This window comes from Pelobates fuscus, chromosome 6 (assembly GCF_036172605.1).
Source record: "Pelobates fuscus isolate aPelFus1 chromosome 6, aPelFus1.pri, whole genome shotgun sequence".
NCBI lineage: Eukaryota > Metazoa > Chordata > Amphibia > Anura > Pelobatidae > Pelobates > Pelobates fuscus.
Genome location: NC_086322.1, coordinates 57,113,484 through 57,125,802, shown reverse-complemented (window position 1 = coordinate 57,125,802; position 12,319 = coordinate 57,113,484). Strand labels below are relative to the sequence as shown.

At 37.2% G+C, this 12,319-nt stretch overlaps 1 protein-coding gene across 2 annotated transcripts in view; it reads left to right on the top strand.

Moving 5' to 3' along the window:
- SORCS2 (sortilin related VPS10 domain containing receptor 2) overlaps positions 1 to 12,319 on the top strand; it is an 863,802-nt gene that overhangs the window by 424,187 nt on the left and 427,296 nt on the right. For both annotated transcript variants that reach the window (XM_063457743.1, XM_063457741.1), the window contains exon 3: positions 6,476 to 6,575. In XM_063457743.1, coding sequence (XP_063313813.1) covers positions 6,476 to 6,575 — 100 coding nt within the window. The remainder of the gene's footprint in view (positions 1 to 6,475; positions 6,576 to 12,319) is intronic.

Sequence of the window (12,319 nt, the reverse complement as noted above, 5' to 3'; positions counted from 1 at the left end):
TATACATATTATATATATGTAACGTCATTCTAAGTGTATTTTAATATTAATATATACTTATATTAATATTAAAATACACTTTGTATGACGTTACATATATATAATATGTATATATATTATTATATAATATATATACATATTATATATATATAAAAATATATTTAATTTATTTTTACACTTGTCTTTTATTTATTTTTTTATACTTCCCACCAGCAGGGGGACTGTCTGATATTTCAAACAGTCCCCCTGCTGGCAGATCCACAGCCAGCTATAGGGGGCCATGTGATCGCTCTTTGAGAGCGATCACATGGCCCCCGGGGGCCTGATTTGCCGTGGGAGGGCTGCCTGGGCTGTGAGGCAGTCCTCCCGAAGCGGATCGCGGCGGAGGTAAGTACATCTTATCTACCCCGAGCGTGACTCGGGGTTACCGCTTCTGGCAGTGAAAATTAACCCCGAGTCACGCTCGGGAATACCGCTAGGGAGGTTAATAAAGAATACACTTAACATGTAACACTAAAATTTAAATACCATCAGTGTTACTATAGTATATGGCAATGAACATTTTCATTGTAGCACAATGTGTATAGTAGTATCTTCTTGTATAAATGCACATTACATTCACCTGAAAAAACAATTTTCAGGTTTCAAAAATTGAGGTGCGCATTAGATTCGAGTAAATAGGGTATTTAATAGATACACACAAACACGTAATGTCCACAAAGGAAAAAATCAATGATCACTTGGGTAATTAAGTTACTTTATAAAACACAGTAAAGAAAGCTATTTCACTATGCAAAGAAAATAAATGATGATTAAACCTATGCAACATGAAACATTGGACTTACCATTGGTGGTCAACTAAAGTATGTTTTACTTTTTGAACCCAACAAGAAAAATGTTTCTTCAATAGAATATTATCCTGGCAATAAGACTATAAAATACAATCAGAATATTAATATCTTAAATCTTCAGAAAAGGATTTATTGTTCCTATTTAACATAGTTATATTTCTGTTTAAATCGTGCTGTAAAAGTAAAGTGTGATTTTCTTATGCCAATTTGCATAACATTTTTGAATTTTGGCTTATGTATCATTGGCGTATATTTCTCCATATGGCAAAGTTTACAATTCTATTTCTCCATCTATTTTATTTTATATATTAATTAAGTTTAATTTTATAATGTGTTGAATATAGTAGAGGGTTAACAGTGAAGCTATTTAATGGAAAGTCCCATTTAAAGAAAAAAACACAAAAAGTTTGTCTGGCTTGTTTTACTTTTAATTTTCATATTAAAGGGTCATTATAGTGTCAGGAAAACAAACTCATTTTCCTGACACTATATAACCCTTAGGTCCCCCCAAATCTCAGGGACCCTTCCCTTGGCGCTGAAGGGGTTAAACCCTCGGCGCTGGTGACCTCTCCTCCCCCGCCGACGTCAGCTCCCGAGTGGAGCGGAATGCGCATGCACGGCAAGAGCCGCGCATGCATTCAAACAGTCCATAGGAAAGCATTTCTCAATGCTTTCCTATGGACGTTCTGCACGCTGAATGCAATTTTTGCCTCCAGCTTCGCAGAAGCACCTCTAGCGGATGTCAGGAAGATGGCCACTAGAGGCTGGATTAACCTGGCAATGTAAAATTAGCAGTTTCTCTGAAGGGTTAAAACCTGGGGGACCTGGCACCCATTGAGCTGAAGTGGTCTGGGTGACTATAGTATCCCTTTAACTCTACTTTGCTGCTAACATTTAGCTCATCATAAATTATTAGGTTAAAAGTATCACAAAACAAAATAGGTAAAAAAAAATTGCTGGAGGCTATAAAATAAATGAAACACTCTAGGCACTAAAGCCATTTGATCTGATCGAATTGGGTATAGTGCCCAGAGTACTCTTGCACTGTCAATCCACGAAGTTTAGCTCTATATATGATTGTATTAAACATTAAAAACCGTTTAACTCTTAACAGAAAGAGAGTACAAGGGTGACGCCAGATACTATAATCACATCAGTGAGTACAGTGCTTACAGTGACCCTTTGATACATTTGCTGGTTTTTAATTTATCTGACAAGTGGCCTGTGTATTTCATGTTTATCATATATGGTGTGAGTCATTTGTAATGTTTTCCTTTGACATTTAAGTGATTCTCACCAGATATTGGCCGTTGGTAGCTGTCTTTTTTATTGTGGATATATTTTAAAGCTTCAAGGCAAACATTCCTTTTAATATGCTAATTCAAGGGACACTGCAGGCACCCAGACCACTTCAGCTCATTGGAATACCCTTAACCCTGCAATTATAATTATTGCAGTTTTTATAATCTGCAACATTTACCTTGCAGGGTAAAGTCCTCCTCTAGTGGCTGTCTACCAGAGAGCCACTAGAGGGACTTCCGTCTTCTTAGACGACTATTGTCTAAATGACGCTGGACGTCCTCACACTATGCATGAGGACCTCCAGCGTCGACAAAATCCCCATAGGAAAGCAGCATTAGGTCTCCCCCGCCGGCAGGAGCGTGGGCGGGGCCTGATCCAGCACCGAGGGAGATCGGTGCTGGATTCAGGTAAGTGTCTGAAAGTGTTTTAACCTTACTTAGGTTTACCTAGCAATACCTTTACAAATATGTATTTGTAAGGTGTGAAAATAAAATGGGCGACTTCATCTTAGCTCCCTGTCAGTTTTTGTAATAAATGCTAGCCTTTGCTCCATGCAGCCAGCATAGAGAATACACAGAGCAGAAAAGAAGTTAAACAATGTCTCTATTTCTCCTCCGCGTCTGCAATGTTTGTCTTGGCTTTGCCCTGTCTGAACCGAATTGTGAAGTCATTTTTTTTAACATTTTAATACAAATGAAAAGGAAAACAGAATATCTAAAAAAAAAAAAAAAGCAGAGTACGAAAAAAAGTCAACTCACTTTAAAGATGATTTCACCCTTTTTCTTCAATGGTGTAAAGTCCCCTTTAATGAAAGAATGCAATGTATTGGAAAGCTTTTGAAAAAGAGACAATATATGCCAGCAATGTATATTAAAGATCCTGAGTTTCGTTATATTATTCAAAGACTTATTATGCTTATTTTTATTCAAATCTGATTTGTGGTGAGCTAAGATAATTAATTGCGAAATTTAAATTAAAATAATAGTTCATTTTTAGGCTTAAACTTGTCCCACTTTTTTGCAAATTGTTTTCGACTCACCACAGTTTGTTGTTTAGTAAATATCCGCCTTAAGAGCATGTTTTATATATTTATTCTTTATATGCATTGCCGTGTTAATAACTACACATTCTTAAGGCAGAAAAACACTTTAATTCAATCTGGCTACAAAACCAGTTTGTAAAAGTCATCTCTTGAAGAAAATTGCTATTATATTCAAGGAAACTCTTTTTAGATAAAAAGTACTCCCAGAAGTGTTTCATTTCTGACAGTTCTTCTTAATCATCAGCCATAATCTGTTATATCTTGTGAAATCTGTGGTGATGGATGTCTTAACATTTACGCTCCTTAGATATTAGGAGGTCAAGTGAAAGTGGAGTTTAAAGAGACAATGCAAGTTGGCGTTGACATTTTTTTTATTTGAATGTTTTAAAGAAATAATAAAAAAAATGGTATTAGTACTTTATAAAATAATAAGATATTATAAAAGCTAGTTAGTAACGATTCTTTGGAACTATTTAAATAACACTAAAGTGAAGTCTTTCTTTTCTCTCTATTAAAGGGTCACTATAAGCACCTAGATTACTTACATAGGGACAAAGTTACAAAGCTGAAAAGAGATGTGCGTCCATCAAGTTCAGCCTTCCTCACATATATTTTTGCTGTTGATCCAAAAGAAGGCAAAAAACCCAGTCTGTGCTTCCAATTTTGCAACAAACTAGGAAAAATTCCTTCTTGACCCCAAAATGGCAGTCAGATATCTCCTTGGATCAAGCAGCTATTACCCCACTAATTAGAAATTATATCCCTGTATGTTGTGTTTTTGCAAGTATTTATCCAATTTCAGTTTAAACATCTGTATAGACTCTGACAAAACCACCTCTTCGGGCAGAGAATTCCATATCCTTATTGCTCTTACTGTAAAAAAACATTTTCTTTGCCTTAGATGAAATCTCCTTTTTTCCAGCCTAAATGTGTGACCTCATGTCCTATGTATAGACCTGTTCATGAATAGATTTCCAGATAATGGTTTGTACTGACCACGAATATATTTGTATAATGTTATCATATCCCATCTGAGACGCTGTTTTTCCAAACTAAAGAGATTTACAATTTTTAACCTTTCTTCGTAACTAAAATGCTCCATTTCTTGTATCAATTTTGTAGCTCGACTCTGCACTTTTTCTAGTGCCATCTAATTGAAGTGGTCTTGGTGCCACCTCCACCTCACCCCCTTTTAACCTTTTAACCCTGTACCTAAAAACTAATTGCAGGGTTTAAATGCTTCTAGTAAAACTGTCCATTTATCAGACCATCTGATTGGTGCAGCGTAACATTTTACCGCACAAGTGCACTAGACGCCCAAAGCTTTTCTATGGAAAGCTTTGAATTGGATGAGATGATTGATTTTGATGAAAGGTGGAGGAGCATCCCTGTGGAGCCTGGATGTGAGAGAGAAAAGGTAAGTAAAATACCTTTTTTACTCCTTGCTGGCGTTGGCCAGTCACCTAAATGGCCAACAGAGTACTATAGCATTAGGAATACATTTTATTATTTAATGTTTCATCACAAGAAAATAATTGATAGATTACTATGGTGGCACAGTACATACTCTGAGACAAAGATTATTTTGTATTTTCATCTTGTACTACTCTCAAAAGAAGATTTATGAACAACTAGGGAGTAAACCCATTATGGTAAAAACAAAGCTTGAAACAAGTTTGGCTTAGTTTACACTGACAAAGAATTTCCATGTATACTGTATTAATTGCTTCCCTTGGAAATAGTGGCCTTGACTACTGGTGCTGCTGTAAGAAAGTCAAATTCATCAATATGTTAAAGGAACTCTAAATATTTTTCTACTATCTTCAGTGGAATATTAGCAAAGACCGTACCTGAAAGGAGACAGGGAGGCAAAGAGGAACATAGAGAGAGTATATGGGAGAGGAACTTAAAGTGAATCCATCGAGGCAGAGGATCCTTATTCATTAAGGTTTAATAGAAGACCAACGAATCAGTCCACCTTGGCAAAGAATGTTAAATGAACTCCTTATCTTAAATAAGGATGACAAATCAGAGAGAAGCTTTGACCCTAACAGCGATGAGTGATTGAGAGTGCTTTTTGCTTTTAACATTATCATTGTGAAAATATGATTCGGAAATAGAAACTAGTTTGACTGTTTTATTCCTGTGTACTATTAGTCCCATTTGTCATTATGTCAATGGTACACGAAGGACTGTCACTCTGGGCTTTCACATGAGTCAATGGACCATTACTTTATAATATATGGTGTTAGCACAGTTTATTTATATGGTGCCACACTGACTCATTTTATCTGCATTCTTAATTTCATAAGGGAAAATTAATGTATTGATATTAAACTAAATGTTTGTAACATACTCTTTGTGATTAAAACGTTTTCCTTGATAGTTTGTGCGTATTGTTTTGTTATACATACAGTTGCAAAAGTTTGGGCACCCCTGACCAAATAATGCATTTTGATGATTTTCGACATGCCCTGCAATAAAAAAACCGTAAATAACAACTTTCTGCCAAACATTATGCACAGTTATTATATATTTACAGAATTAACTAATGGGAAAAAATAAAGCTGTTAATGGGTCATGTGCAAATGTTTGGGCTCCTTTTGGTGATTTCTTTGTAAGGTCACAGGATTGTTAGTGTTTAAACTGTCTCATTCCGTCAGGATCATACTCTACTGGTGACAGAGATTAATAAATTCTCTGACACTTGGAACCCCACTGTTTACAGTCAACTATCTCTGGTTTCTCTAAATAGCCGACAACAGATAATTGGCTCTTATGAAGCAGGAAGCCTCTTGCTTGCAGTTTCTACTGTCCAAAATGTCATTAAGAGATGAACGTAAAGATGAACTGTTGAAATTAGAGTAATATCTGGAAGATCAAGAGAAATCTCATACAGAATGGTTAACAAAAATCTCATATTATGACAAAGGACCTGCAGGAAGATGTAGCTGGCAGTGGAGTAGTTGAACATGTGTCCACTGTTCAGCGATAGTGGCACAAACATGTTTTACTTGGAAAGATCAGCAAAAGTAAACCCTACCATCAATCTCGTCAAATAAACTAAAAATGAATTTAGAAGTGACCCTTTAATGTGTATTTTCATAGTTCCACGTTCCACCTTTTTATAATTGCAAGTGCCAGCCCACCCTTAAAGTTTATCCCACCCATAAGCCCAACCATAAGTTTACGTAATCAATAAAATCTTCACTAGTGCTGTTTACCTGGTGATTCTAAAAATACGTAGCATTTTTACATCATTTTATTATTCTTTTTCCAGATCATCTGATTATGGGACTTCGTACACAAAATTAAATCTGCAAGCTGGTGTTACGACGGTCATAGACAACTTCTATATCTGCCCATCGAACAAGAAAAAGGTTTGTCAGATACATTTTCTACCATTTTTCTTTATTACGTTAATGTACTGTACTCTATGCATATTCTTTGTGGTCTTGAAGAGTGTCCAATTTAACCTTCCTTGTGCATTGAATATTTGATGTGATTATATAACAACTTTCATATGTAAACAATCTACTTAATAGTAAAGTATTCATATAGCCAGTTGAGCGACAGTGCTGAATCTTCAATGGCTTTTCACTGTGTTGGGTGTAGGTCAGTTCTAGGCCAATGTGCAGTTGTGCATGTATAGTATTGTTAATATTGATCCAGTCTGCATTATTAATGTGCACTCTGAATTGTGTGAATGGTCAGCCAATAGCTCTAAAACTCTTGATAAATCTCAGCTCATGTGTTCCCTTGGCAGCCTTTACCAGTTGTTTGTTTTATTGATGGTAAAAATCTGTATCTCTAGCTCATGAATAATTTTAGCCGCAGTTTGCCCTCACCAATTAATTCAGGAAACAAGATGACAAGGTCATTTCAAGGTCCCTGCCAATGACATTTGCACTTGATTGGGAGTATATCACCGATGTGTAGGGGGGAGCATTACTTGCATGTGAAATGGAATGGAATAGGGTACATGCTCGTAAAGCTGACATACGCAAAATGTGCGCAAGTTATATTATCAGGTGTGCTCTCTGGCACGGAACAGATATTACTACTGTATGGCTGTAATTGGGCTCAATGATTTGTTCACACAAAGCATAGGATGGATTTCCACTGGTGTTCTCAGTGGTACAGCACATGAATAACTTGTGTGAATAGGACAGTGGTCAGAAACTGGAGCTCTCCCACTGGATATGGCACAGTTAGAATTTATATTTACCTGTTGTAATGGGTTGCATGCAGAATTAACGTAAAAGAAAACATAACATTTGAAATTTAAATGTTCAGTTTTGTTTTTATTAATAAATGCTCAGAAGTGTTTTATATCCACTTTTTTATGTCCTACTTAATTATTTTTAAATTTCTCGTTGCCTCGAATTGGCTTTGGTTAGAGAGCATTAGTGCCCAAAGAAACATATGAACAAGGAACTTTAAGACCAAAAAAAAATTAAAAAGTGCAAATGTTATTTCAGTAACTACTGGCAAAGGAGGTGTGTTTAATTGAGATAAAAGATGGAGATTTACAGTGTAACTTAAAATGATTTTTTGCCAAGATCTGACTCATTCTTACATTGCTACAAAAAATGGGTTTGTAAAATGTGGAAAGACATGAGAAATAAATAGTGTTCTTAACACATCCAGTTTTTGAATGGTGTAAACGTTCTGATTTATATGCTACGGCTTTAGTTTGTGATCCTTTTAACATACTGTAGCTGAAACGCATTAACGCTTGGAGTTGTGAGTGACTGCCTGATATTTATGTGGGCTGGCAGTTAAAGTCCTACTGAAGAGCCATCAGATGTCCATTTTATTTTTAGGTTCTCAAAAAGGTCCCATTTGTAAGACAACTAAAAAAAAGACACCAACTATTGGTGATTTCAGATAGAAAATCAAGCACCTAACTTTTAACTTAATTCGAAATTTGGCAACAGGTAATCTGTAAGTAGAGCTTTCTGATTTTGCCAATCATTTCTTCCTGTAATTCTCTCGACTTTAGGCTTCAATTTAACAAGTTTTCCAAATGATTTAATACTATTAGAAAAACTTTCCAAACGATTTATCTAGGGAAGTCACAAGTAACCAATTTTTGTAGATAAATAATTTGGAAAATTTTTCTTTTTTTTTTTTTTTTAAGTGCACACAGCATATGTAACATACTATAAATAATTATTATCGACTTTTTCTGTACATTACAAGCGACTTAACAATTTATCAACGCATGCTTTCGTAATCAAAACAATGTGTGCACATTATTCATTTTTTGTGAAAGTAAACATACAAAAGGGGAAAGAGGGCCAAAAGATCTAGAGGTATGTAGGGGAAGGAAGGAGGAAGGACGGTTGGAGCTAGGATCTGTGATGGTTGGCACCAAGATTTTAATCATCATATCATATCTTATAGATAATATCTTATCATATCTTATTGTCAAAGAGTTCTATGATTATACAGCGATTGGATTATAGGATTCCAAACCTGAGGCTTTTTGGGGGGATTTGCATAAGGACTTTCTTAATGCTCTCCTTGTTAGGAGTTTGTGATCTTAATTTTACATTGTACATTATTGCTCATCTCGGGCGATGGGCGCAGCAGTCAGATCGGTTTTATAAGATCGATGGTTTGAATATTTGAACGTTTGGTCTCATATTTTGACCATTGCTATTTTCAGATATCTGTCCCATTTAGATCAGGCCTCCTTCCAAAACTTCTGAGGTGGTCTGGCTTCTCTGGCCATTTTTTCGTAGTGTTTGGTGGTTGCTATAATTTGTATACAAGATGCTATAGTTGGTGTATTTGCCTTCAGGCAGTCTCTACCAATAACTGTTAGAGGTGCTATAATTATATGATAGATTAGATATTTAAATGTCAGAGTAATGTTCTTAGGGAAAAGTTGCAAAAATATCTCAGTTGTTTTAGGGAGAGTTATTCCTGTGCAATTGTATATCAATGTGCTAATACCAATCCAAAATTGTATTAATCTTGGACCAAACCAATAGGAATGTTATTCTAACAGTATTGAATCATTTGGAAAGCTTTTATATCGAGGCCTTAGGAACAACAAAACTATAGTTATTATCTATAAAATTATAAAATAATGAACCATGGATGACCTATTTCACCAAAGGTAGATCAGTTACATATTATCCTAACTGATCTATCTTACCATTTCTATATTGTCTGTTGTACCTGTCTGTGATTGATGTGAGCTATATCTTTGATCCTCTGCCAACTTCTCAAGGACCAAATAAAATGCAGAATTCTAGGCTTGTTCTATAAACACAGGTGGCCACCTCAAGTATTAAGTGAGCTACTTGATAATGGCTTTTAACTCATATAAGGAAATCATAAAGACATATACCCTTGGATGTTCCTGGAGCACAGGTTTGGTAGCTTTAAGATTTATGATACCAGAGAGGGTTGAATCATTTTAAAAGACAGAAGAACATTAACAATTAATTGAAAAATGCCATCAGTGTGCTGAATAAAAGTATCCATAAATTGCAGAGTGCTATCAATAAATTTACTAAAAAAGTATCTGTAAATTGGATGTTGGTCTAGGCAGATGTTACTGACAGCTCCTAAACTAAATGTTAAGTTCGAGATTTAAGTGTCTAAGAGCCACAAATGGATTTTGTAACAGAAAAAGGTTGTGGTGAATAATTTAAAGAAACACTAAAGTATTAGGAACACAAACCTGTATTCCTAAAGATTTAGGGTCCTGACCCTATGTGTAGTCAGTACTCCCCCTCACCTTTGTACAGTAAAAATAAATAAAAATATGACATTTCTTTTTACTGTACCCTTGTACAGTAAAAATAAATGTCATAGAGTATGCATAGAGGAGCATTGTGGACCATTTCCTATGGTGGGCTTCCACATCATATGACTGAGATTTACTCGGTTACTGCTGTGGAAGCGCTTCTAGTGGCTGTCAGTATTCCAGTCACTAGAGGAGGACTTAACATTGCAATGTATACATTTCCTCAAAAAATGCAAAGTTTTACATTTCAGGATTAAAAAGACAGGTCCATTGCACACAGATCACTTTGTTAAGATGAAGCAGCATGGGTGACTTTGGGGTCATTTAACCCCTTAAGATATATATTTATAATTATTACACCAGATCATTGTGATTGCAGCAATCGTGTGGTTAATGTTGTTGCTGGGTGCCTCGATGTCTGAGGCAGATCAGCAACAGCAAGTGGCACTGTCTCAGTACATGTGATCACTGTTTTCACTGGGACAGCCAGTCACAGTGATCACAGTGCTGGTAGGGTATCTGATCCGCCTCCCTCTACCTCATTGTCAGTTGTGAAGTTGAGAGAGACAGATCAGAGAGTTACTTTGTTGGCTGCTAGTGATTGAACTATGTCAATAAAATTAAAACTCTAAACCCAGATTTAACACTTCCCCTGCCGTTGATCACTGCTTGCAGTGATCAGAATACAAATCACAGTACTTTACTGTGATCTGTCTTGTGTTCTTTCCTACCTTAAGAGGTTAAATTTGATTTTTTTTTTAGCCCTCAGGGGTTACATTTATTTATTTATTTTATTCATTTTCAATTGGTGATTTAGTTAGCTGGTGTAGCTTGAAGAAGAAAAAAGTAAAAAAAAAAAAAAAAAAAAGTAAAAAGAATTAAAATATTAAAAGTTTCAAAAAAGCAAAAAAAAGCAAAAAAAAGTTTCAAGGTTGGTTAGTTGTAGCTAAAGTTCAGTTTTACAATGCTTATAATGTTTACTTCCAAGGTAGCTTATACAAATGTAGGCGATAAATAGTGCCTCAAAGAGTGACACAGGTAACTGTGAATATGTGTAGCGGTACTTACCCTCTCCAGGGGCCGGCCGGGGTCCTCTCTTCTCGCCGCGCGCGGTCCTGCTCCTGCACGAGCCGCGCGCGGCTCAGCCAACGATAAGATCAGTCAGGCGGGCAGTGACCGCGAGAAGCGGTCACGTGTCCCGCCCGACACTAAGAGCGCGCCGCGCGTCTCGGGCGCGCTCTTAAAGGGACAGTGGGAGACTAAATTAGAATCAGTCTCCCATTGGCCCCTGTCAGGCCACATTCCCCATACACTCAAGTTTTGGGGGCGTGGATATGACAGGGGCCAATCAAAGTGAACCTTAGGGTATTTATACTCACCTGTTTCCCTTGCTCCTTGCCCTATCGTGGTTTCTGTCCAGTTCCCTTTAGTGCTTGTATCGTTCAGTTGGTTTTTTGGTGCTTGACCTTGGCTTTGTTCCTGACTCCGCTCTCTCCTTATCCTTGCTTGCTTATCCGCTGTTTTGTCCTCTGTGTACCAGTCCTCGGCTTGTTCTACGTTACGCTGTCTCTCAGTTCCCTTGACCTCGGCTTGTTCTGACTCTGTCTTTCTCTCGTCCTAGTCCGGCCATTCTAAGGTCCGGTAAGACGAACTCTGTTTCTTGTCTCTTGACTGTTGAACTATTCCTGCGTGTTGGGGTATATTACCGTGACATTACGATAGGGCCATGGACCCCGCAGGTTTAGGACAACAGATAGCCACTCATGAGGCTAGATTCGCAGAACAGGATCACCGTATGGATCAAATGGCTCAAGCCATCCAGACACTGTTATCCAGATCAGCTCCGGTACCTGTACCTGCGCCTCCTGTAAACCCTATACCAGACACTGCTAATATGCCTAATGCTTCAGCACATCTAACCCCGCCGCCTAGGTATGGAGGGGACGCTAAGACATGTAGGGGATTCCTTAATCAAGTGGAGTTCCACTTTGAAATGTACCCACGTTCATTTCCCACTGATAGATCTAAGGTGGGTTTTCTTATGCACCAACTTACGGATAAGGCACTAGAATGGGCAAATCCTATTTGGGAGGCTAATGGGCCTATGGTACACGACTTCACTAGCTTCCTCACAGCGTTTCGTAGAACATTTGACACGACTAAAAGGTCAAAAAACGGCGCCAGGGCATTAATGAGAATAAAGCAAGGATCTAAATCTGTAGCCGATTATGCTATTCAGTTCCGTACCCTTGCCTCACAGGTAGATTGGACTAATAATGGGCTTACTACCGCGTTTATGGAAGGTCTGTCTGAAACTATGTTGGATGAGGTAGCAGCTAAGGACCTCCCTGTACCCCT